Genomic DNA, 27,895 nt, shown 5'->3' on the forward strand with positions numbered 1-27,895 from the left:
CATGTCCAAACACTGAGGCCCAGGGAGGCTGCATGACTCACACATGTTCAAACTGGGAGCAGACACAAGAGGCAGAATCTTCACTAAGGTTTTTTGACTTGAGGCAGTGCTCTTCCTACCGTTATGTTCATTTCCTCCTCAGAGGTCAGACTATGTATTTCTGCTATGGATGTATTAAGTGTAAAATACAAAATAACATAAGATACAAACAGACAGTGGGCAAGTGTTAAGTATAATAGGAGATCCTAATCAAGGTCTTCCTACCACAAATCCATTTGAGTCTTAACTCAAATTTGAGTCTTAACAGCTTTATGTTGCACTAAACCTTTTGAGACATGTTATATCGAAGAAAAGGAAGAAATGAAGGTGTTAAAATACCAAATTTTAACTCCAGAGCACAGAGTACTCTCCATTTCCACCTGAGGCACTTTATTTCCACTGTGGTCAAATTTAAATATTACTGAATACCTCATAAACTTTCTAATTCAAATGGAGTTTCATCTACACCATGATCTAGGAGAAAAATTCTACCTTGCTAATGTATATGTTCTAAAGTGAGTCAGGGCCTTGAGTAGCAATTAATGCTTGCAATTCCTCCCAGGCCTTGGGCTTAATTGGATACAGAAAACAATGGGGGAGCATGTTACAGTCTAGGAAGCTAAAAATGGCTGGGGTGGCAGAAGTAGCTCGCCCAGAAATTCCCAATTTCACCATCAGGTTCCTCTAGTTTATACCCTAAATGTGACCAGGGCTTTCATTACTTCATAAATAGGACATTTGGAGGGCAGCTAGGTTGGTACAGTGAATAGAGCACCGGCCCTGGAGTCAGGAGTACCTGAGTTCAAATCCTGCTTCAGACACTTAACACAAAAACTAGCCGTGTGACCGTGGGCAAGTCACTTAACCCCAACTGCCCTCCAAAAAGCAAAAATAAATAGGACAATTGTTGAATGACAAGGTCAACTGAGAAACATTATGTAGCTTCTAAATCTACGTTAAATAGGACTGACAAGAATAACAATTAACATTATCAGTTAAAAATAACCGTGACTGAAGAACTTCAGTTGGTATCACCTTGTGACTTTTTATTTTTTACGATGGAGGACAGAGAATAATAACTGGAGTTTAAAAAAAAAAGTGTTTCTCAGTTTAAAGTGATAAAATTAAGTGCTGTTGTTTAACAACAGGTAATTTTTCTGTATAGTTTGGAAATAAAGCTACCAGACACAAAGCTCTTTTGGGTACTATTTCCAGGTCCCTTTAGGGAAAGCCTTAATCAGAAATGGGATATACTTTAAAATATATGTAAGCAGAATTATAAAGGCAATGATTTTTCCCACATTAGAGAAAAAACAGAATAAAAAGAAGGTATTTTCTAATGCTCACTAAAACCAATTCAAATCCAAATAAATTAAAGGGCGTGGTAAGTTATTACAATTAAAATTTTTAATTTATCTACAAGTAAGGGTCCTCAAGACAAATCAAGTTTGGTATATTTTCATTGTTAACAGGTAATTTTCTGGGTCCTCCCTCTTCTTTATATTCTTTCTTCTGACTTCTCAGAGCACTTTCCTTGTATTTTCCAAGAACCTTTACATTCTACTTGGTATCATAATTACTTAGCTAACTCTTATCTATGCTAATGGATGTTAAACTCTTCAAGGAATGGGACCATCTTAATCATTTCTGTGTCCCCTCAGTTCCTAACAATTTACCCACCAAATCACGAACTACAAAACAGAAGGGCTAAAAGGTTGCATTAAGCACCTGTAACAGTGGAGAAAGGACAGGAACTCAAAGGCTAATCGTTAAACTTCCAAAGAATAGAATTAGGATGCTAGATTAGGTACCCATCTCTACATTTTTTTTAAACTCCAAATGACTATGCTAGAAGAAAATAAAGGGGGTGACCTTTTTTGATTTACTAGAAGCATTTCTGTATTCCCGATTTGCCAAACTGTTAAATAATTACCATTCTGATTCTGAAACAAAACTTCACATAAAGAAATAACCAGCTTGGCAGAATGATATTGAAACTATCAGCTAAAAGAAAATCCCCATGAACATCCTGAATTACCAGTTTCACGGCAATGTTGTATCTGATGATGGAGGATAAGTGCCATAAAAATATTAACTACCAGTATTGAATTTCAGGCAATGGGTTTTATTTTTAGTTTTTATTGAAATTCTTAATTTGCTTATCTATATTAGTGTCTTTCAAATGTAAGTAAGGTCCCTCTCATCTGTACAAGTGTATTAAATACTGGTTTCAAACTTGAATTTTCTGCTAGTTGATGGGAAGTATATAACCTGAAAAGTGGGCAGGTATCCTTTTTTAAGATAACTTTTTATTTGTACATTCTGTGATACTGTAGAGAAATACTAACACAAGTTGTTTTTCTGATGTATCATTCAATGGACCCACAAATTGGTTGTCAACACTTCTTACAGCACACCTAAAACCATGGAAGAAAAAAAGAATAGTATTAGAATGGAACAGTATTATTTTATTTTATTCTATTTATTTATTTTGCTTTTTGGAGGGGGAAGGTAGGGCAACTGGGGTTTAGTGACTTGCCTAAAGTCACAAGACTAGTTTTTTGTGTTAAGTGTCTGTGACTGGATTTGAACTCAGGTCCTCTTGACTCCAGGGCTGGTGAAATTGCATTCACTGCACCACCTAGCTGCCCCAGTTTTCTAGCACTTTCATTTTCATTTTTGTGCCCTCACAGTTAACAGTTATCACAGGGTAGGTATTTCTTGAACTGTACTGTTTCTTCTATTAGAGCTAGAATTAGAAATTATTTGGGAGCAGGTACTATGTTTTAATTTCCTTTCTATTGTTGTCCCCAACCCCACTCCCACCGCCAAACAATGACTCTGGGCACACAGAGAATAATCAGTGCCTATTTATTGCTGTGTGAATAGTAACTCAATATTTCTAGTCTTTAATGTTTATGAATGAATAGTGAATACATAGGCAGTGGAAAGAAAAGGAAACTGGGTGGGAAGATAAAAAGAACCTGATCTGGAGAACAAAACTTAAACCTTAAAGGTATCGAAATCCATGAAACCATCAAATGGCCTGTTTTAAAGATGATGTTTCCAGCTTCAATATTGATCATCTTTAATCAGTCAGCTGTGTTTTTGACTCATTTAGTAATTAAATTATATTTTTCCAGATAGGCATGATAGTGCAGTAGTCAGATACTGAATGACACCATTTTAAGAAAAGATTACTGAGACTGCATAGCATAGTGGATGGAGAAGCAGCCTCTAAGTCAGAAAGCCACGGGGTTTAAATGCTGCCTCTGACACATTATGGGCATGACATTTCATCCCTTAGTACTGGAAACATATCTTAGAGACTGTAAGCTGAAGAGCATCTGTACTGGTAGAAGGAATTTCCTCATCATCTTCCCTGTAGTAATAAAATCACAAGTGTAGTCTACAAAATAGATTATGTATAAGGATGCTTAAGAGTCAAGATACTACTGGGCTCTATGGACACAAAGGTGAAAACAAAAAATGACCCCCTCAAGGGCAGTGATGTTCCTTTTTTGCCTTGATACCCCTGCGGCCCACCATAGTGCTTTCCACATAATGAGTGATAAATAAATGTTTAATGGATGACTTTTGTATATGTGGGGGTGCTTGTGTGGGAGTGCATAAGGGAGCATGACACAGTGGGAAAATAACCACTCACTGGATTTGGAGTTAAGACAACTTGGAATCTAATACTGTTTCTGATATTTAATAACTGTATGATCTTGTGCAGTAGTAAAAGCAGCAGTAGCAATGATAATAATAAATGACATTATATATACCAAAAAAAGAAGACAAGACATTATAATTAAAAAAGTTTTGATAGAACACAATACTTCAAAGATCTATAATGTGGATATTCCCTCTTGTAAAGCATACAAAATCCTTCTGAAAATTGTTAAATGGTTTTTGAGACTGAAAAATTGATCACCCTCCAGTCAGTCTGTTGGTGAACATATCCTGTTCCTGCAATGGCAGATATATAGGAACTGTAAAAATGAATGCTTTACTAGCAAAGAACACAGCTCACCCTCACACACTGATGAAGCATTAGAGTAGGATTTTATATAGAAAACAACATGATATAATAAGTATTAATGATGTAACAAGAAAAACCATTCATATAGTTTACTTAGAAATTTGCTGACATTAGACTGACATTAGAAAACAATTTCCAAAAATCTCTTTAATCTATAAACTCCTATGTACTTACAATTAGGAAAGAAGCAGATTCAAATAATTTATTCTAGACCTTTTCTTCTTTCATACTCTAAAGTATCTTCATTGTGTTGTTGGAGGAGCTAAAGGATAGAAATAGTTAAAAAATAGAAAACCACAGTTTGCACATCAGTTTTTTCCTTCCCAATGGTTCCCTTGTACCCCTTACTTTCGCAAGAAATAAGTGCAGTCAAGCAAAAACAAACCAAGATATTGGCTGTCTGAAGATCTAAGCCCTATTCATTCTGTACCTGTGATATACCACCTCTCTGCCAAGAGGTGTTTCCCCAAGGTGTTTTTTTGGTTTTGTTTTTTTTTTGCTTTTTGGAGGGGGGAAGGTAGGACAATTGCGGTTAAGTGACTTGCCCAAGGTCACAAGGCTAGTTTTGTGTTAAGTGTTTGAGGCCAGATTTGAACTCAGGTCCACCTGACTCCAGGGCCAGTGCTCTATTCACTGTGCCATCTAGCTGCCCTCCCCAAGATGTTTTACAGGAGCAATCTGTCAACAATTATATTTTTCAGGATCAGGTCAGACTAAAATAATTAGGACTTTTGAATTATGTATGATATGGCTAGGGTGAACCTAATACTCATTTATAAAAATCTGGTACACTAGAACTAAAGGCATCCTTTGACGCTTAAAGAGGCTCAATTCAGGATAAATAAAAGGAAATTCTACTTTATACTATATATAGTCAATTTATCTAGCCCATGAATTGGTATGCATGGAAATAACATTTCAAGATGTATTTAGAACTATTAACAAATGCTATAATTGTAATCAGTTATAAGTAAATAGAGTTGAACTGAGAGTCTATTTCGAAACTTCTGAGCTTTCTGTCATGGAAGATAACTCACATGCAATTATAAAATACATGTTGGTACCACTGTCAGAATTATGTAATCATCCATCTGCTTTGGCATGACACTTTTTTTGACACTGTCTCATTCCAGTTATTATCTTCCTTCAGTTCTATTTCTGTCCCATTGTCATAAACCAAACACTCCTAATTAAAACTGAAGTGAACCAAACTGAAGATTCCTTATATCACTTAAAGTAAAATAAAGTCTTATTACAAATATTAAAAACTATGAATTCACAATTTCATCATTCTCCAATCAAGAAACCAGCAACCTTCAACTCCCTTTATCAACTAGACCTATGAGAAAATTCAAGACAAAAAAAAGGTTAAGAGTTTGGAAGAGGAAAAGAGGAGGAAAGAACGCTGAAAATGTACCAGGTTGAACTTTCTTTTTAACTGCTATGTCACTAGAGAAGTTCTTATTCAACTGTTTTATTTTGAGATCCTATCAACTGCAAATGTGATTTCTAACAATGTATTTACCACAAAAAGTTAGATTACAGAAATCAGTTTTAAGGTCCATAAAGTACCAACCATGTGATAGGCACTGTGCAAAGTGCTGTGGATACAAAAAGAGGTAAAAGATAGTCCCTGTCCTCAAGAAGCTTATAATCTCATGGCAGAGACAAGATGCAAACAAATATATACAAAGTAAGCCATAAATATAAATAGGAAATTAAATAGGAAATAATTAACAGAGGGAAGGCACTGTAATTAAGAGAGGACGGGAAAGCTTCAAGTAAAAAAAGGGATTTTAGTTGGGACTTAAAAAAACCAAGGAGGTCAGTATTTGGAGCAGAGAAGGGAGAGTATTCCAGGCATGGGGTACAGCCAGAGAAAGTGCCAACAGATGGAGTGTCTTGCCAGGAGTAAAAGGTAAGAGGACTGGAAGGGGGGGAGGGGGGCGGTGTTAGGCGGACAGGTTAGAAAGGGCTCTGAATGCCAAACAGACACTTCTGTATTTCTTCCTGAGGACAACAGGGACCCACTGGAGTTAAGTGTGTGTGTGTGTGTGTGTGTGTGTGTGTGTGTGTGTGTGTGTGTGTGTGTGTGTGTGTGTGTGTGTGTGTCATAACTGGACCCAAGCTTTAGGAAAATCGCTTTGGTGGCTGAAAGGATGATGCACTGGAGTGGTGAGAGACTTTAGGCAGGCAGACCTACCAGCAGCCTACTGCAATAATACAAGCATGAAGTAATGAGGGCCTGTACCACAGTGGTAGCAGTGTCAGAGGACAGAAGGGGGGTATATTTGAGAACTATTGTAAAGGTGACATCAACAGGCCTTATTAGCACATTGAATATAGAGGGTAAGAGGAAAGGAGGAATCCAGGATGACTCCTAGGTTGTGAGCTTGAGGGATTGGGAAGATGGTGTTGGTCTCTATAGTAATAGGGAAGGTGGGATGGGGGTGTGAAGATGTGGGGGGAATTCAGGAGGAAAGAAAATGAATTCAGTTTTCGAAACACTGACTTTAGGATGTCTAATGAACATATAGTTCAAGGTGCCTGAAAAGCAGTTGGAGATGTGAAACTGGAGGTAAGCAGAGAGTTTGGAGCAGGATTTGATTTGAGAATCATCAGCATAGACATAGTAATTAAATCCATGAGAACTGATGAGATCACCATGTGAAACAGGATAGAGGAAGAAGAGAAGAGGGCCAAGGACAGAACCCTGCAGGTCTAAGAGGAAGTACCTAGGACTCTGAATCAATCCTTTGTGGAAGATCTTTGAAAGACAGGAATGATAAAGGCTGAGAAAGCATGCAAGAGTTATGATCTACATCTGTGGAGGGAATGACATTACATGGATTAGATCACAGATCTATTAAAGCATGGAAATATATGTAGTCATATCAGGAATGACTGAATAGTAATACTTTCAGGCAATGGAATAATTTTTAGGATAGAACCTATGGTTAGAAGGCATAACCTGGAAGAAGATCCAGTCATAGAGTTGTAATAATGGAATTTCATTTCTATACCCCGTTCACTGTTTTTGCTTTTCCCCGCAGCACTTGGATAAGATAGTGACACTAAGGATACCAAAAAGAAGAATAAAGAGAATGCAGTAAAAGTCTGGAAGAGATTCCACTGATAGGCTAACACAATTCTAATATGAAAGAAATACTGAAAAAGATTGACTCTCCTATACCTATCCCTTTTCCTTTCCTGGACATTACCAGAAATATCAAAAGAATCTTTGTGCTTCCATTTGTACTTCAGGAATTTTCCCCACTCTTTAGAGATTTTATAGTGTTAAAATACAAAAGCATTACTTGGGCTTCTGTCCCCTTCTAGGAATGAAACAACTCTACACTTTGAACATATGTTAATATTCAATTGTCTTAAATTTTGGGTTCAAAATATCACTTTTGAAGCTACAACACAGGGGAGGCATGGTTATATATATAGTTTATCTGAGAAAAGATCTGTGAGTTTTATCGAATTTTAAATTCAACATGGATCAACAGTTATAACATGGCAAACAAGAAAATTAATGTGATCTTAGTGGGTATCAAGAGGCATAGCTTCCAGGAAGGAGGTGATAGTCTTGCCCTACTCTGTACAGTTCCCATTTTAGAAAGGAGATTGTTGAGCCAGAGATGGTCCAGGAGTCAATTGGGACAGTTGTCAAATAATCAGTTTAAAGAAGTTGGAGAAGTCTTGGAGGTAGTGAAAGAGGAATGTCAGTTGTCTTTAAAAACCTGAAGGAATATCACTTGGAACAAGGTTAAAACTTGCTCTGCTTAGCTCCAGAGGGCAGGCCTAGCTGGAATAGGCAGAAGCAGGTTTGATGCGAAGAAACTTTCCAACAAAGCAATTGAAAAGCAGGGGTCACCGGGGGCGGAACCAAGATGAAGGAGGAGTAGAAGCATGACCTCCCCGCGGCTCCGGCCTCCACCTTCCCCAATCCATGTAAAAAGGGGGCTCTAAACAAACTGTGGAGCTGCAGAACCTACAAAATGACACAGAGAAGCTAACCTCCCGCTAAGGACAGCCTGGCAGGCTGGCAGGAATCCAGCACAGCGCTCTGGGAGCCGAGCCCAGCCCCACACCAAGGCTTTAGCCCCAGGGCAGGCCTGACCAGCTGCCGGCCAGAGGGACTCCAGATCAGCAGCAGCTGTGGCCGTTTCCAGATTTATCAACACATAGATGCGAAGGACAAAGTGAGAGGTCAGAGCAGTCTGGACTTTGGGACCAGTAAGTGGGAGTGCGTGGCTTTTACCCCCAGGGAGAAAAGCCGCTGAGACTCCAGCATACCCAGCCAGCACCACATGGCAGCTTCAGCTCCTGGCCTGCAGAGTGTAGGGGGACCAAGCACCAGTCTGAGGGGTAATCATTCTTGCTTTAACCTGCTTGGATCTGGATTGCAGTCTAGGGTGGAGGTCCTGGGGTGTGTATCCAGCTTGCCAGAGCGTGTGGAGACCTTAGAGAGGGCACCAATCTAATACCTCTGGCAGCTGAGAAAACCCCAGCATTTGGAATAAAGTTCTCCTGTCTGGTGGCAGAGTCCTACTGTGGCAAAAAGCCCAAAAGTCAAGTAATTGAGTGGAAAAATGAGCAGGCAAAGGAAACAAAGCAGACAGAAGATTTCAACCTTACACTCCTATTTTGGGGACAAAAAGGAGCAAAGCATGGAACAGGATAAAAACAGTGAAGTCAGAACTCCTGCACCAAAAGCTTCAAAGGAAAATACAAGCTGGTTGCAGGCCATAGAGGACCTTCAGAAGCAGATAAGAGAAGTGGAGGAAAAATTGGGAAGAGAAATGAGAATGCAAGAAAATTAGAAATGAGAGTCAACAGCCTGACTGAGGAAAATAATACCTTAAAAAAACAGACTGACTCAAATGGTAAAAGAAGCTCAAAAACGCAATGAGGAGAAGAATGCCTTAAAAAGCTGAATTTGCCAGATGGAAAAAGAATCTCAAAAGCTCAATAAAGAGAATCATTGCTTCAGAATTAGATTGGAGCAAATGGAAGCTAATGACTTTATGAGAAATCAAGATGCTGTTAAACAGATCCAAACAAATGAAAGAATAGAAGGCAATGTGAAATATCTCATGGGAAAAACCACTGAACTGGAAAATAGATCCAGGAGAGATAATTTAAAAATTATTGGACTACCTGAAAGCCATGACCAAAGTAAGAACCTAGAAATCATCCTCCAGGAAGTTCTCAAAGAAAACTGCCCTGATGTTTTAGTACCAGAGGGCAAAATAGAGGTTGAAAGAATCCACCGATCACCTCCTGAAAAAGATCCCCAAAAGACAACTCCTAGGAATATTATAGCCAGGTTCCGGAATTCCAAGATTAAGGAGAGAATATTACAAGCAGCTAGGAAGAAACAATTTGAATATTGTGGAAACACAATCAGGATAACCCAGGATCTGGCAGCTTCTACACTGAGGGATCGAAGGGCTTGGAATATGATATTCAAGAGGTCAAAGGAGCTGGGATTAAAACCAAGAGTCACCTACCCAGCAAAACTGAGTATCGTGTTTCAGGGAAAAATATCGTCATTCAGTGGAATAGAGGACTTCCAAGCATTCTTGCTGAAAAAACCAGAGTTGAATAGAAAATTTGACATCCAGATACAAGAAGCAAGAGAAGCATGAGAAGGTAAACAGGGAAAAGAAATCATAAGGAACTTATCAAAGTTGAACTATTAACATTCCTACATGGAAAAACATAATTGTAACTTATGAAACTTTTCTCAGTAGTTGAAGGGATTAGAAAGATATATATATATATAATATGTTAATATATTTATATATAATATATTATTATATATAAAACATATGTATTTATATGTTTTATACACATATATGTGTATATATGTTTACAGGTATACATAGATAGAGGGCACAGGACCAATTTAACAGGAAGGGATGATACTTAAAAGGTGAAATTAAGAGGTGAGAGAGGAATATAATGAGAGGAGATGGGGAGAGACAGATTGGGGTGAACTATCTCATACAGAAAAGGCAAGGGAAAATGGTTACAATGGAGGGGAAGAATAGGAAGGCAAAAGGGCATGAGTCAACCTTATTCCCATTGAATTTGGCTTGAGGTGGGAGTGAAATACACACTAAATAGGGTATCTCACCCTCCAGAAGAGTAGGGGGGGAAAGGGATGAGAGGGGGGATGATGAAAGGGAGGGCAGGCTCGGGGGGAGGGAAGTTGGAAGCACCCACTTTTGAAAAGGGATGGGATCAAAGTAGAGAATAGAACAAGTGGGAGGTGGGATAGGAAGGAGGGAAATATAGTCAGTCTTTTACAATATATCTACTATGTTATTGTTTTGCATTAGCCACACATGTACAACCTATACTGAACTGCTTATCTTCCCAGTGAGGGTGGGGGACAAGGAAGGAAGGGAATGAATCTGGAATTGAAAGTTTTAAAATCAAATATATATATATATATACTGTTATTAATACCATCTTACATGTAATTGGGAAATAAGATATACAGGCACTGAGGCATAGAGATCCACTGGAAAAGTCAAAAGGGGTATGGGAGAAAATATGGGAAAGAACAGATCGGAGGAGGGGATATCCTGTGGGACTGCTATTTTGGGGCGGTGGGTAGGAGAAAAACGGGGAGAAAATTTTTAACTCAAATCTGGTGGAAACAAATGATGTAAATCAGAAGTTAATAAAGCATTAAAAAAAAGAAAAAAAAAAAGAAAAGCAGAACCCAGCTGTTTCTGGGGGTAGAGTGTTCTTTACTGAAGGTGAAGCAAAAGCCAGATGACCACTTGTCAGTTATGTCATAAAGGAAATTCTTTTTGAGGTATAGCTTTGACCAAATGGTTCCTGAGGTCTCTTCCCACTCTGAAATCCTATCATCTACACAAGTCTGCCAAGAGATTAAACACAATCAGCAACTTTCCATTTCATAACAACCTTTGTCCCCACTACTATCCTTCTGTTTCCCATATTGAATAACTTGATTCTCTGTAGAAAGGAATACTTACAAAGGCCCACAAGCCTGCAGTAGTGCCCAAGGTTAGTATAACTTTCAGCCAGTTGGGTTTTTCATTTTGGTTGCCCCGAACGTAAAATGTTGAACGAACCAAAGCTGAAATAGGAAATAAATAAGCATTTTTTTTTTTAAGAAATTGGGGTTAACTTGCTCAAGGTTACACGGCCAGGTGTTTCTGGGTGTATACTAAGTGTCTGAGCCCAGATTCAATCCCAGGTCAATCCCATCATCCTTGATGGCTTTTCCAATTTTCATGGTAAAAAATGTTACTGAGTGAGCCCATTCTAGACTATCTCAAGAGCAGAATGGATGTGGGAGATACTAGGTTTCTCAGACCATGTGAGTTCACATAGTCTGGCCTTTGCATTTATGAGCTATATGATTCTGTGTACATACCACCATATTTTGTACTTTCTAATGCACTTAAATATATATTAGTGTGTATTTTAAAGTCTATATTGGTGTCTTATTCCTCTGTTCACTTCAAGAAGCATTTATTAAGTGCCTATGATATGTTAAGCACACTGGGGACACAAAGACAAAACCAAAACAATTTCTTCCCTCAGGAAGGTTATATTATATTGGAAAATAAAAAACTGTTCTCAAATTAAAACTATTTTGGTGGAAGAAATAGATATGTAATTTTACCCATGTAGAAAAACTGCTTCCACCAAAGTAAATCAGCATCTATTAGGAAGTTGCCTGGGGGCACTAAGAGGTTAAGAGACTTAGTAAAATCATCCAAAGTAAATTCAGAGAATAAGGGGAAAAGCACACTACCAACTGGTGGGATCATATTGCAGGTGGGGATGTGAGCTGAGCTTTTAAGGAATCTAGGCATCCATGAGGCAAAGCTAAGGAAGAAGGTCATTATGAAAAGTGTATGCAAAGGCACAGAGACAGAATGTTGTGAATAGAAAACTGCAAGTTCTAGGATGGTTGGATGGTAGCTACTATAATCTCTATGTGATTACTGACAAATAATTTTTGTTATTCGATCATATCTGATTCTGTGACCCCATCTGGGGTCTTCTTGGCAAAGATATTGGAATGGTTTTCATTTCTTTCTCCAGCTCATTTCACAGATAAGGAAACTGAGGCAAATAGGGTTCAGTGACTTGCCCAGGGTCATACAACTAATAAGTGTTTGAGGTCACTCAACAAGATGAGTCTTCCTGACTCAAGGCCTAGCACCCTATCCCCTTCACCAACTAGCTGCCAACAATAATAATAGCTAACATTTATATAGCACTTGCTCTGTGCCAGGCACCACACTAAGTGTTTTACAATTATTACCTCATTTGCCCATCCATTTGACAGATGAATAAATTGAGACAAACAGGGCTTAAATGACTTGGCCAGGATCACAGCTAAGTAAGAGTCTCAGACTGTACCCGACGTCAGGTCTTCCTTGACAGGCTTTTGCTGCTCTGGGCCTCAATTTCCTCATTTGTAAATTGGGAATAATACCATTAAATAAAATACCAGCTCCTTCTCAGCACTGCTGTGGGAAAAGTACTTTGAGAACCAAAAGGGCCCACTGGTTATGAGGGCAGGGTCCTATCTTATGAACCCAAGGAGCTAGCTTGGTGATGGTGCATACAGTAGGCACTGAAGAAATATCTGCAGTATCACAATCTATATAAAGGTCCCTTCTAGCTTTCAAACCTAAAAGATGGCTGGTGCAGTGGAACGATGGATTCAGAATGGGTAAGACTTGGGTTCAAATCCTGCCTTAGGCGTACATTTTGCTGGGTGACCCTGGGCATGTCGCTTAACCTCTCAGCCTCAGTTTCCCTATCTGTAAGATAGGGATAAGAAGAGGACCAAGAGTTTTGCAACCTTTGAAGTGCAAAAGAGATGACAATATTAATGAATAAAGGGGGGAGGGCAGGACTTAGGATGGTCGTGGTGGAGCGGAGTGACTGGAGGGTGAAGGACCGCAGCTGGGGTGGCCTAGGGGGAGGGCCGCAAACTGGGGGGAGGCACGCGACGCAGACCGAAGGTCACGGACAAGGCCGGCCCGAGACACGCGTGAACCGCGCCTTCCTCTTCGCACTCGCTCCCCCAGGGATCAAGAGAGGATTGGGACCCGGGGAAGGAATCGCGGGCCGTGGGGACACTCACTGTGGCGTGGAACTTGGGCCCCGGAGAGGAACCGGGAGAGGGGCGGCAGCAGCATCAGGGACGGCGCCATCTTAGTCCGTACGTCGTCCTGGGGCCCCGCCCCCTGATCCCGTGACCCCGACAAGCCCTGCCCCAGGTCCGGCCCGGGCAGGAGGCGGGGCTTTGTGACGTCTTCCTGTTCCAAGCTCCAGCCCCGCCCCTCCCTTTTTGCTTTGATTTATCAGTTGGTGAAGTGGGACCTGGGGTGAAAAACAGGAAAAGGGGAGCCTCCTGTTTTGGGCCAGACACGCTCTGTCCCTTTTACCATGCTGCCTCTGAAAGTTGTTGGGGTTTTTTAGGAGGGAGGGTTGGTCTAAATGAGAGTTTCTTAACTTTTGGCACTTTGGCGAAAGAAGGAAATAAGCGTGTATGAAACGCCTACTATGTGCTGGGCTCTGTGCTAAGCTCTTTTACAGACATTGTCTCGTTTGATCCTCACAACCTTGATTGCTGCTGCTGTTTTCTCCATTTTACAGAAGAGGAAACTGAGGCAGACAAAAGTGAAGGGACTTGCCCGGGGTCACACAGCTAGGAAGTCTGGTTTTGGATTTGAATTCAGATCTTGTCTCCAGGCGCCACCTAGCTGTCTCATAGGTGAAGACTATGGGCCCCTTCTCTGAATCATGTTTATAAAGGATTGAAGGAAATGCTAATAATAATGTTCTCCAAGAACTCTTGAAATTTATTCATCAAACAAGATTTTTCCCCTCCCGGTTCTAGGCATTTTCTCTGACTGTTCCTCATGCCTGGAATGTTCTCCCTCTTCCACTTCAACTACTGATTTGCAGGGTTTATTTCCAAACTAAAATCTCACTTTATTGGAAGTCTTCCCCACTCCCCTTTAATTCTAGTGCTTCCCTCTTTTAATTATTTCCTATTTATCCTGTATTGGGCTTGCTTTGTACATATTTTTTTGCATCTTGTCTTCCCCATTGGATTGTAGGCTCTTTGAGAGCAGGGACTGTCTTTTGCCTCTTTTTGTATCTGCAGCACTTAGCCCAGTGTATAAATGTGATTGATTGAAAGACTGGGACCTAGGGCTTCACATTAAGGCTCCCTGGATCAGATGGTCTCTAAATTCTCTTCTGATCCCTAGAGAAAATTACTTAACTTTTCTGAATTTCAGATTCTTCACCTGTAAAACGAGGGCATTTAATTAGAAGACCTCTAAGGTCCCTTCCAAACCTAAATCTATGATCCTGTAAAATAATCCTACTTGAACCTTAAAAGGGCCTATGTTCATAAAATTCTGTTTTGTTGAGTATTTTTCATGGAAAACTTTACTTCTACTAGTCTGCATAAAGTAATAATGACATTAACTCATGTACCTCTTATAAGGCTCACAAGATGACTTCCTCACAATCCTGTTAAATAGCAGTATAAGTATTATTATCCCATTTTCCAAACAACTAAGAGACTTAGTGCAAGGCCTGGCCCCTTAATAAATGCTGGTTGTCAGTGAGTCTCTTCACAAAGCCAGGCATCCCTACTTCAATTTCCATTATGCCAGTTGCTTATCTTTTACCATAGCAACTTTTGTCTGTTAAGTTTATGAATACCAATAAAATTGATATACCAAAATCTTTTTTTCCCTTCCTACTTTTCCTTTAGGAAATTTAAATATGTTATTGGTCTATTTTAACTTTGTCCAAGAATTGCTGACCACAATGTTACACAATTAGGAGTGTAGTAGCTTTTCTGGCTTATCTGTATATAAAACTGCCTACCCAATGGATTGATGACACATGAGTCACTTTATAGTTTTGCAACGAGTTTGGGCCTCTAGGTCTTAAGCTCAAGTAAGCAAACCAGTCACCAATTTACTGAGTCAGTGGCTAGCTCTCAAATTATAATTTTGTCTTCTCAGCAAGTTAGTATATATATATATATATATATATATATATAATCCTTCTTATGGCCTCATTTGAAAGGAAACATGCCACAACATAGCTCCTATTCACTATCTAACAGGTTAGAACAGAAGCCATGTGTCAGAGTCTTCAAGCTTAATAAGCAAGTTATTAATTGCCTTAAGGTTGTTAGTGAAAGTCACCCCTCATTGCCCTCATATATGTGTATGTATGTATATATAATATATATATATATATATTTTTTTTTTTTACTACAGTTTCCATCTTACTATAGATTTTGAGAAAGTGATGGAGTAATGCAAATTTTCCACAAGTTGGAAGCTGCTTGAATGGACTTATGCTTGAAAATACACTTGTGACAGAAGTTATAAATCAGATCTGAAATGACAGTTTAAACCAGGACTAAAAGGCAGTGTGCTGTAGTGGAAAGAACTCTGGAGTTAAGATGTGGGTTTGAATCCTGTCTTTTACTGATCTTGGACAAGTTAGCTCACATCTCTTGGCCTTGGTGCCTTCATCTGAAGGGGAAAAAAAAAAGAGAATAAGGCTAGATAATTTCTAAGGATTCTCAACTATAGATTCTCTAATTGCTACGAAAGCCCTGGAATTGGGGACATAGGTTATTTACTAGCTGTGACCATATCCAAATCACGACTTTCCTTGAACCTGTTTCCTGTCTTAGGTCACTAGGTGGCATAGTGGATTTTTTAAAACCCTAGACCTAGAGACGGGAAGATCGAGTTCCAATTCAGCTTCAGACAACTAGCTTTGTGACATTGGACAAGTTACTTCTATTTTCCCACAAAACAAGCTGGCACATAGCAAGCATTATATAAATATTAGTTATTATCTGTTACGGATTGTTTAGAAGGAGCTTCCCTTTCATTAGGTGGGGAACTTCTGATATGGGGATTCCCTCCACTGATAACAGATTGAAATCCATTGATGACTGACAAGTCCTAGGGAGTTGTTTGAGGCACATACTGGTAAATCAACTTGCTGAGGGTTATGAGACCACTAAATGTCAGAGGCAGAATTTATACCTAGGTTTTCCTGACTTTCAAGGCCAGCACAATACACAATATGCTGCACTGCTTCTATTCATCTCTATACAATGGGGATAATGCTTATACTATCTATTTCACAGTGCTGTTAGGAGGAAAGAGTTTAATAAGCTTTTATAAAGTGTTGTCATTGTTAAAGTGTTGCCATTACCTCCAGTTGGGCTACTTAGCTTTGAGTCCTGAACTGGAATAGCATGTACGGTAACATCCAAAAGACTTGAGCTTTACCTCTAGTCTTTTCATGCTCTTGGAAAACAACTCAGTTGGGGCAGCTAGGTGGCGCAGTGAATAGAGCACTGGGCCTGGAGTCAGGAGTACCTGAGTTCAAATTAGATCTCAGACAAGTAACACACACAAAACTAGCTGTGTGACCTTGAGCAAGTCAATTAACCCCAATTGCCCTCCAAAAAGCAATATATATATAAACAAAAAAAACCTCAGTTCTTAGTGAAGGTATTACTAAATGAAATTGTATATACTTCTGAGTATTTAACCTATTTCCAGAATTAAATGAAAAATTTGCAAATGAAATAATGATTACTTTTAAAATCTTTTTTGAGATGGAGACAAAAAACCTTAAGTTTGCAAAACTGGGATGCAATCCGGCCTCAGACACTTAACACGTATTAGCCGTGTGACCTTGGGCAAGTCATTTAACCCCAATGCCCTGCCTTCCTCCTTCCAAAAAGAAAAAAAAAAAACCAAAACCAAAACACCAAAAACCAGGGCTGCAAATATAACAGGTAAAGTTTGCACTCAGCAGCATCAAACGATGGCGTGGGATAATCATGTTTTTTGTGAATACCTGGATAGAATATCATTCTGTGTAACTGAGGCTAATTTGAATCTCCAGTTTTCATTAGATAGTTATCAACATAGCTATTTTATTGTTGAGCTCAGACTATCAAAGCCACTAGACTGTGTAACTAGACTGATGCTATCTGCTTATATAAACTTCTGTGCATTTTAACCATGATATTATCTGGACAAATGTAGAGTCCAGAAACCTGCCACTTTGGGATTGGAGGCTATTTGCCTCTTTGTCATAGAAGCAAAATAAAATTTGCCAAACTACGTCAACAGTTCACCTGTGCAGGTATTCAATCTTGTTCTGATACTGTGTATCACAGGTTAACAGTTCTTTTTTGCCAAAAGATTGCACTGGGTTTTTTTTTGCTATTTTTTTTTTTTTTTGCCTTTTGGAGGGCAATTGGGGTTAAGTAACTTGCCCAATGTTACACGGCTAGTGTTTTTTTTTTTTTTTTTGGTGTGTTTTTTTTCAGTGGAAATGAGGGTTCCAATGCAAAAAAAAAAAATAACCTTCCAATACTCATTAAGTTTGAGGCCTTGACATCTGATATTCGATAAACTATGTGACTAAACTAACTGTTAATAGATACAACATTTCCTTGCACTTTAAAATATCAAGCTACATTATTAGATTTTTAGAACTCCTAAGGAGATATGACAGCATGGAGCTTCAGACTTCACAACACCATGTTTTCTGAAGTCTAACACATTTCTAACACTTCTTCAAGTCAACACATTTATTAGACATTGTGCTAGGCTTTCAGGATACAAAGGCAAAAATGAAATGATCCTTGACCTCACATTCTACTGACTTTTCCTAATAAAGTTCTTTCCTTGATCTTTTACAATACTTCTTACAAAATGCAAATAGAAATACTAGCTATAGTTTTTAAAAATAAGTTTTATTGATATCTTTTGCTCTTACATCATAGTAATTTCTCTTCCTCTCCTCTCTTCCATACTGAATCAAACAAATTTGTAACAAAGAAACAGTTAAGAACAAAAAGATACAGTGATAGTATCTGTCTATGCAACATTCTGCCCACTTAGAGGTAGGTATGTTTCATTATCTCCATTATTGTTTTTTCAGTCACTCAGTGATCTGTTTCCTTTTAGAGATTTCTTCCTTTAGGCTTATAACCACTGTCTCTTATTTTTCTGCTTCATGCTTGTTGTTTCATTTGTTTAGCTAGGTGACCTAGAATCTAGCTAGAGGATAGGGTGATGGACTGAGAGTCGTACCTGAGTTCAAATTTTATACCTTAGACACTAAGTAGTTGTGTGACCCTGAGCAAGTAATTACACCTAGGTGGGCCTCAGTTGTCTCATTCTTCTGAATCAACAAAGAATTCATTTAACACAAAAGCTCTGGGAATTAGAGGCGCTAATAACAGCACATACCTTACTGGGTTGATGTGAGGATTAAAAAGACATAACAATCCTCACATTATTTTATTCCACAACCCCATTTATTCTGAGGTCATTTTATTAATATTTTCTTTCTATACGATATTTTATTACATTCCTCTATCACATTTTTTCAGACATTCAAATTCCTCCCCCTCTACCCATTTTAATTTTCTTTTTGAAGTTCGAGTAACCTCTTAATCCAGAAGTCTGTCTCTAGCTTTTTTTTTTTTCCCTAAGTGGTCTTAGTGACTCAGAGTTTTCAAATATCATCTACAAAATTAATTGCACCCCAACAAGTAGACACAACGGGAAACAAGCCGAAGCTTTGCGGTGCAGCGAGGAGAGTTGGCATCCCTCGTGTGACATTCTCTGGGGCTGGACGAGAGCTAAGTTCCATCTCCCTGCCGGGACATTCCAGGTTCCTAAAGTAACCCACTCCGTTATCAGAAGACCAGCCCCCAAGAGATCTTTAGACTTTCGTTGTAGGAGGCACACCCCGCTCCCGCCCCCAGCCTAGGCTGCTCTGATTCACAAGTTTGGGCCAGGAATCCCACTGACACCCAGGCTATCCCGGCAGGGGAAACGGCTGGAGGGTGGGGGTGGGAGAGGGAGTTCTACACTTCGAGGAGGAACGGCAAGAATGCCCCGCCCCGCTCGGCTCCAGCAGCTCACCCAATGTCTCCCATAGGCTCTGGGAGGGACTGGAGGCCAGGACTAGGAAGGATAGGAAGGGGAGGGGACGAGAGGGGAAAGGAGGTCACGGCGCCTGCGCACTACGAGGCGTGACCCGGGTGGGAAAGCCCTCCGCGTCCGCCATTTTGGCTACCTCTGTCGGTCTGTTCAGTTACCACGTGAACCGCCGACGGGGACCCGCCGGGGGGAGGCGGCGGCGGCGGCGGCAGGAACAGGGAAAGGAAGAGAAAAGCGGCGGAGAAGAGGGAGCCAGGCCGCCGGGCGGGCGGGCGCCACAGCGCGGCGTCGGGCGCTTGGGGCTGAGGAGGCAGCCGGAGGACGGCGGCGGACACACACACCCCCACAGCGCCCCAGACAGACCCGACCGAACCCGGGCGGCGGCGGCGGGAGCCGCGGGAGGAGCCGGGACGATGCCGGCCGTGAGCCTCCCGCCCAAGGAGAACGCGCTCTTCAAGCGGATCCTGGTGAGTGCAGCCCCCGCTCCCGGACTCCGCCGCGATTCCCGCTCGGCCGCCCGGCGGCCGCCGCGCCCCGGCCCGCGCGCGCCCCTCGCGTTCGTGCCTCGCGCCCCGGCCGCCCTGCGGCCCTGCCCGCTCCCCGCCTAGGCCCGGACTGGCGTCCGGGACAGGGGGTGCGAGGCCCCCGCGGCGGGCGCCTCATTCATTGAAAGGGAGTTGTGTCTTCGCCCGCTGCGACCCCGCCGGGGCCGCGGCCCCTGTGCCTGCCCTGGGACCGGGTCCCACGCGCCGGCCCGCCGGAGCGAGGCGCAGCAGGCCCCCTCGGTCCGCCGCGCCCCGGGCTGCGCTCGCTTCCCGCTTCCCGGGCGAGGGGCCGGCATTTCTGCGACCCGGCTCTGCCATCCCTTTCCCGGGAGGTGGAGACCAGGTGGGGCCTGGCGGGAGGGGGCGGTCCGGGAGGAAAGAAAAAAAGTTCAGAGCTTTTAGTTGTAAGATTGACTTTTTTTTGTCAATGAGAAGTGAGTGTATGGCCAAACACCAAACGCAAACTCTGTAGCTGGAGAGTAAAGGAAAAGGCTCTAGTATGAGTCTTTTTGCTCAAACTTTTGAAGAATTTTTTCATTGCAGTTGTGAACAATTTGCGTTCCTAAATTAGTGTGTCTGATGGCGTCTGTAGAGTATTGTTAGGACTTTAAAGTGTGATGTGTAGCTGCAGTGCCATGACTACGTTGTAGCACGTTTTCACCTGGCTTGTAGTGTTCGTGGCATAGAGATCCTGCCCTTTCCATGCCCATACACTTTATCCATGAAAGGATTTCACAGTAACTAATTGTAATTTGCTCTGTAGGAAAATGTTAATTTAGCATAAGGATCCATTTCTTATGTTTTAAACTTTGAAAAGTGTAGTACTCTGGAAATCATCTTAAGAAAATCAGAACTGATGAACCAAGTCATCAGTTTGGTATGACAAAGTCACATATTTGTACAAGAAGTCAAGGTAGTTTGTGTAGAACAATAGTGGGAAAACTGCTTTCACTATCTCATAGTTATATTAGTCTTTGGTACCATCGGAGTAAATCGGAATTATTAGTAGTTTCCATCCTTTTTAAAATGTAATTGGATCTTAAATATCAAACGCATTCAAAGTTGCAGAGTGGCAACTTTGATTAACACTGAAATGATTCACACATCTGAAGTACTGTGGTTTTTAAAAACAAGTTGTAATGCTACTAAGAAAGTACCTTTAGAATCTAGATCCTAGATTGATATTGTGATATCCTCTATGAGGATAGGAATAGGGATTAGTGTTTGCATTGATATAGGGAACTCTCTCATGTGAGGAAACAGTCTTTACCAGTTTAAGGTCAGTGACTTTTACCTAGTCTTACTGCCTAAAGCACTGAGGGGTTAAGTGAGTTGCAGTTAGTGTCTGGGCATGACTTTGACCCCAGGTCTTCCTGGCTGTATTTATGATATGTCTGAGGAAAGTATAAATAGCCAAGCAGAAAGCCATGAGATGTTTTAATCACTAAATAGTAGAAAGCTGTAAAATTATTCTACATTGAGGGTAAAGAAAAGGTGAGTAGTGGGATTATGCATTCTAGTGGTCAGGAATTTCAAAGTTGATCCGTTTAGGAAGTTGAGCAACATTAGTAGATAAGACTTTTTCAGTCCAGGAAAAAACTGGGCATTCCTAATGACTTGTAAAACATTCTTGTCAAATAGATATTTGTTCATAATTGCACTTAAATAGGAAAATAGTTGATGTTTTAATATCAGATTGAAATGTCATGATAAAATGTGTGTATGCCTCTCCCTCCTCCCCCCCCCCTTTCCTTTTAAGTAGAAATCGATTTCTACAGCACTGGAGATTTCCAGAATTAGGGTTTCTGCGGTGAATTTTGTTAGGGCTGGTCCTGGGCCATTTTAATAGTGTGCTTTTGTTGGAGATGTGAACTCTTCTTTTTTGTTTTAACTCTGATATGAAAAATAGCTAGAGAGTTGAATCATATGTCTGTATAACATGTCTTCCCTTTCTGTCACCCTGATATAATTTGTCTGGAAGAAAAACTGGCCTTATTTACATTTTGACATGAAATTTTAAGCAAATTTTTCTTTGATTCTAAGAGGATTTTACAATTTTATTTTTGTAAATAAAAACCAGAACTTATCTATATCTTCAGAGAGTTCTGGATATTGTTTGTTTTGGGTGCAACTTGCTATTGTTGTGAGTTATTAAAGTACATTCAAGTTCTAAGTATTTTAAATTAGTACTTCTCTTGACAAATATGATTAGCATACTTTCTGTTATTGTACATTGTATCATAATTACAGGTATTTTCTCTAGTCACATCTGGTACCTTTGGTGTCCAGGCAAGAGCAATGGGTTTGGAGAACTTTGTTTTGAATAGCAGCTCAACCTGTCGTCTTGAGCACTTCATTCTCACTTTCTGAGCCTTGGTTTCCTCAATGAAATTAGGGTGTTGGAGTAGAATTAAGAAATGATCTCTAAGGGCCCTTGTATTTTAAAGAACCATAGCTTATACATTCTGAACTGAGAAGTCATTTGCTACATAGATATCAGTGATAAGGATTATTTGCATGTATAATAAACCTGCTTTTAAGGTAGGCAAAAAGAGGAATGAAATCATTTGTAGGGCAAAACATGTAAATGCTTTAGTGAAACTCTTAACAGCTCAAAATATATGAATTTTGCAGCTGATTACACACAAAAGGAAGGTGTAAAAGTATTCTCTTACATTGAACTTAAATAAAAGGTGATAAATTCTAGTAATCTAGAGTTTCCTAGGTGGAAAGAAAACTTAAGTTGCTAAAACTAAGCAAAACACAGACTTAGATGGATTTTAGCCCATTTGGGGAAAAAACTCATTTTGAAAAGGTCTGCAGACAATTAGATAGTGAGGGATATAATACTTTTCATGAAATGGCATTAATATTTTATATAGATTAGTTTTAAGAGCAAGGGATAAAGTTTTCTTCTTTGCAAAAAAAAAAAAAACTTTATCCCTTGCATGGGGAAAGATTTTTTTTTTATTCAGGTAAAGGAAATATAGTTCTTAGTATATATACTACAGATAGTGAAAGTAAACCCCTTATGCATTTTTTTTGCCCTTGCAGAGAGAACCAATTGTTGATTGCATAGTATTAAGTACTGCTAAAACATAGTATAGATTTAGAAGCTTATTAGATGACCAACTTATTTCACAGTAGTCCACAAGAAAACTACAATTCTGCAGAAGTTGTATAGCTCTTGGGAAGTGGTTCTAACAGAGTCTTGTCTGTAATAGAACATTTAGTAGACTTTTATTTGTATTCGTAAATATTTTATAAGATAACAATAATGGGATCAGGGTGTCAGATACCACAAATTATGCTAAAGAGCCAATAGGTGCTCTTTAAATGGTTAGTGAATGAATAGAACTACTTTAAAAAGACTTGTGGGTACTCCCCTCCACCTAGGTACTTTCTAGTTCTCTCCTTCCATTGAATAAACTATGAGAAGTTTTTTTGCTCCCCCCTCCAAAAAAAAAATCATCTGGTCATCAGTCTTGTGAGGATCCTATTTGATCTTAATTAGGCTGGTCCTTGGTTGGAAGTAAAGCAGAAAGGGGCCATCCTTGAAAGTTTTCCAGCTTGGTGCAGGACTTGCCTTAACTTGCACTTTCCTTATGTAGCCTTCAGTAACTTAGGGTCTACTTTCACACCATCGTGAAGCAATGGAATAGGACTTGCATGCATACAGGAGGATACTTAGTTGATTTGGATTTTAAAATTTATCAGTTAAAAGTGTCCATCAGCCTAAATGTTATTTTGTCTCGAAAATTTGAGTGTTATCCTATATAAACACAAATACAAGTTTTTTATTTCAAGTCTTTAAAAGTCACTTTGAATAAGAACTGAGCATTTATTCATTCAACAAGAAGTTATTAAGTATTTGAAATCTTGTGATATTAAGTTAAATTTACTGTTTATATTTTTCACTTAAGAGTCACAAAAGTTTCCGTTCAATTTGGCATTTTCAATATTATGATCTATTTTTAATGGTCTGAAATTTTTTTTAAATGGTAGAAAGGAACTATAGAACTATAAATTCTTCCAAAATAAGAAATCAAGGTATTTTTGTTGAATTCTTCTGGTTCACTATAATATTGATTATTTTTAAATAGATGGTAATGAAATATATTTGATACTCAACTGATAGTTAACACAATTTAACCTTTGATACAAAGGGGATACAAATATGACAATTCTTTTTCCTGCCCTTCAGGGAGTCTATAATCTAATTGGGGATGTAGGCAAGGGTATATACAGTGATGCCCTTATTAATTCCTTTGGGAAAGAGACTGAATGCCATAATGGCCAGGGAGCTTACCAGAGAATTAGGAAGACAAGAATGCAAATTCTGTCTCATACATAGAAGATTTGGGGTTCTGGGCCAGCAAGTCACTTGACTTCATGTCCTTAGTATGTCTTAACTTCAAGGGTAAAAGTTGAAGAAGTTACATTGTATTGGTAAGAGTATCCTCAGCTGGGGTTCACTGCATCAGTGAAATAATACATATGGGCTAAAAAGATCCCAGCATACACACACACAGACATATACAAATGTGTTTGTATATGTATATATACATATATATATCTCAAGATCACATGCTACTGTAGGAAAGTCTTTTGGAAATAAATATAAATCTGGGGCTGGGTGCAGAGGTTGTCAGGCTTCTCCCCTGAGAAGAACTTCTGGGAGGAGGAAGTTATGAACTCTTCCATGCTGGGTTGTAGGACAGGATTGAAGAGGAGCCAGGAATGATTCTGTTCTCCTTTAATGCTTGAAACTTTTAACCACCTGAAATTGACTTAGACTTCTCACTCATACATGTGAGATGAGATGCCTTTGAATCTCCGTGCAAGGAACCATCTCAGAAGTGTTAGTTGTCCTAAGTTCTCTCCAATCACCAGCAGCCCAAGAGGGAACTGAAGCCCACTTTGACTTGGCAGTTAGATGAGGACAAAAGGTAAGATAAGAAGGATCTAAGATTTGGCAGTAACAAATGAATCTCCATCTCTAGAGATCCTGTCAGTGACAAAAAAATGTCTTGGGAAGCATTCTCTTTATTACAGAAGTATTAGGTTACAAAAACAGACAAATATTGTTCTTTAATCATAAGCATACCTCAAGACTATCCTGGGTCTTCTCTCTTCCCTCACTTTCTCCTTATCCTCTCCCTACAAGTCTCCATATCTAGCCCTCATCTTCTGCAATGGCCTGCATGCTAGACTCCAGACTAGATGGAATCTTAAACTGAAGTCCAAAACAAAACTCACTTCTGTTTAGTCTGTATGTATTGCATGTGTACCTATTTCTATACACATATTATCTTCCCCTATTATATTGTAAATTCTTTGAGAGCAGGGGCTTTTTCTTTATTTGTACTAAATAATTACAGTCTCTCTATTCTTTGATATAGAGATTAAGTGCTCATTTCTAATGACCTGCACTCTTTGGGACTGGACTCCCATTATGATCATGCCTGCAGGAAACGTCATCCCTAGGAAACTCATCATCCTTCAAGATTTCATTAGCTTTAGTACTTACACCTAATTCATACCCTCTGCTCTTCTGATTGAAGGGCTGGAGGGTAAGATAAAGAAATCTTCCCACAGCTTCCAGCTGAAGAATGGCCAGCCAACTCTTCACTTCATACCAGCTTGGATTGAACTTCACCATGCCCCCTCACAACGATATCATTTCTTCCTTTTTTTGTATTGTTAGACTGTAGCCTCCATGAGGGCAGGGACTGTGTTTCTTTTTCATATTTGTATCCCTAGCACTTAGCACAGTGCTTGGCACATAGTAAAGGATTAATAAATGTTTGACTAACGGGAATTAGGGAAAGGAGATTTGATTGTGGGTTAAAACTAGAAGGATTCAGGGAAGAGGTTGGATTTAAACTGGACATTCAAGGAAGGCTACTGTGATATAGGAGTATAGGAGAGAGTTAAAGATAAATAGACTCTGGACTGGCTTGGAAAACCTGAATCCACAATCAGGCCCCATTATAGTAGGCATATCTTCATCTCCTTTGGATTCCTGGATAAGTCACTTCCTTCCATCATAGGCTCCTGCCTCTCTCTGAGGTACTCTGTACATGACTGTCCCAGGAGAAGCCTCCTTTATAGTCAGATGTATATATGATTTCATTTGTTTGGATGATTCCTCTAATGATTCAGATTATAGCCTCTTCACACCTGCTTGGTCTGTACAACTCTTATTCATGTCCTCCTCCTATGAGTTGGTTATCAGGGATCCACCCAACATGCTGGAGGCCCTTCTTGTCTTCTGACATTTCAAGGATCCCTGTGGAGCAGTTGGTCTGTTCACCTATTATCTCTTGTCCTCATTACCTGACTAGCCTGTTTTGATCACATATTTTGCTAATGACATCTTTTACTCCAGTTCTTTAAGTTCCTTATTATATATTGTAGCTTCTTCACATCTACCAGGTACCCCTTTGTTGCTATCAGCCTTATAATGATTTTCATTTCTTTAGAGACCTTTATATTCTACATGTTGTATCTATCCAACACTACTGGTAGCGTATTAGTATTAGAAAGATAGGCCTTTAATTTGAGGAGCTATTCAGCTGTCATTAAAAGAAAATTGCAGTTTTGTCAGGTAAGTCCAGCCCACTCTCCTGTTTAACTCTAGACCCAACTTAGTCTGCCCCAGTTATGTGTACTGAAGGACAAATTTATAGGCTAAATGTCTGTCATAAGCTAAGCAATAGATATTCTTTATCTGCCTGATTTTTTTTTCTTTGTAGATAGACTAAACTAAACTCTTGACTGATCTCTTCTGGGAGGTTCTGCAGTGTCCTGGGGCTTTATGCAGAAACCAGTGTTCTAAAAATCTAGAAGACCACACCGTCTTTAACTTTTTTTCTCCTTTGGTATTTCTGTATTTTAGACTTTGCCTGATGTTTATGATCAGAGAGTTGTCCAATGAACAAGATTATCCCTAGGTATATTTTTTAAAACCAGTATTTTTACTTCTGAAAAAAATGAGCACTTCCATATACACAACAGAAATCAGAATTATGTATGAAACCTTGACTCTCCACTTTATTATAGCACTTGTTTTTTAAAATTATATATAATTAGTTATATACATTACCTTAAAAGTCTTCCTACTTATATCTCTGCTGTCTTCTGAACTTGGGGGGGGTGCAGGAACATTATTATTATTGCTAACCTCTTCAGTCCCCTACCACTCTTTCCCCCCCCCCGTAAAAAAAATGGAAGAGAAAAAAAAAACCTAACCCTTGTAATAAGTAAGCACAGTCAGGCAAATTGCATTCATTTAGTGGTCATGTCCAAAATATGCCTCTTTATGCATCTTGAGCCCTTTACCTCTCAGGAGGTAGGTAACTTATATTATCATAGGTTCTATAGAAACATAGTTGATTATAATCAGAGTTCTTTGAAAGTAGTTTTTTTTTTTACAGTGTTGTCTTCTTTGTATAAATTGTTCTCCTGGTTCTGATCCCTTCTCTATTAGTTCATACTGTCTAGGATTCCTTGAAATCACCTCTATTCCATTCCATTCACATACCTCATTTTGTTTACTCACTTTGTGGGCACCTCCTTAGATTATAATTCTTTACTTCCTTTCCCCTTCATCCCTCCTTTGGAAACAGGAAGCATACTTTACTTGTACATCTTCCTTACTCAATCCTATATTATGTTTCCCTATTGAGTCTGATGTATTTTTACAGCAAACTCTGTGTTCAGCTCTCCTTTGTCCTTTTCAGATTATGTATTCAGCTTTTCTTGGTCTGTTTCCGGTAACAGTAAGGATCATCTGATGCCCATCCTGCTTTCTATGTTTGCATGTTCTTCTCATATGCCTCAATTTTTTTTTATTATTTTGCTTTTTGTAGGGCAGTTAGGGTTAAGTGACTTGGCTAAGGTCACACGGCTAGTTTTGTGTGTGTGTGTGTGTGTGTGTGTGTGTGTGTTAAGTGTCTGAGGCTGCACAGGTCTTCCTGACTCCAGGGCCGGTGTTCTATTCACTGAGCCACCTAGCCTCCCCCATATACCTCAATTATGAGAATAGCATGGTTCATTCCCTTCTTTCTACTTTATACACTTTATATTCATATACTTTATATTCATTTTATTCTCTTTTTCTTCAGATTTTCAGAACTGAACTAGTCTGTCCCCTAAGACCTCTTGTTTTTCTTCTTTAAGTTAAACTTTATTGGGGAGGCTAGGTGGCACATTGCATAGAG

General features: G+C 39.6%; 2 protein-coding genes across 3 annotated transcripts in view; one reads left to right on the plus strand and one right to left on the minus strand.

Annotated features, from left to right (window-relative positions):
* Positions 1–2,143: 2,143 nt before the first annotated feature.
* On the minus strand, positions 2,144–13,399 carry NDUFC1 (NADH:ubiquinone oxidoreductase subunit C1). Its single transcript, XM_069105395.1, has 4 exons — positions 13,242–13,399; positions 11,107–11,210; positions 4,259–4,346; positions 2,144–2,456 (listed from the first exon to the last, which is right to left on the minus strand). The coding sequence occupies exons 1-3, from the start codon at positions 13,309–13,311 to the stop codon at positions 4,287–4,289; spliced, it is 234 nt and encodes a 77-aa protein (XP_068961496.1). The 5' UTR covers positions 13,312–13,399; the 3' UTR covers positions 2,144–2,456; positions 4,259–4,286.
* Positions 13,400–19,320: 5,921 nt separating this feature from the next.
* Positions 19,321–27,895, plus strand: part of NAA15 (N-alpha-acetyltransferase 15, NatA auxiliary subunit) — a 101,056-nt gene continuing 92,481 nt past the window's right edge. For both annotated transcript variants that reach the window (XM_069105396.1, XM_069105397.1), the window contains exon 1: positions 19,321–19,592. In XM_069105396.1, coding sequence (XP_068961497.1) covers positions 19,539–19,592 — 54 coding nt within the window. In that variant the 5' untranslated portion in view covers positions 19,321–19,538. The remainder of the gene's footprint in view (positions 19,593–27,895) is intronic.

This window comes from Petaurus breviceps, unplaced genomic scaffold (assembly GCF_028583685.1).
Source record: "Petaurus breviceps papuanus isolate PSGF00001 unplaced genomic scaffold, PetGlider_PUasm1.0 76, whole genome shotgun sequence".
Classification (NCBI taxonomy): domain Eukaryota; kingdom Metazoa; phylum Chordata; class Mammalia; order Diprotodontia; family Petauridae; genus Petaurus; species Petaurus breviceps.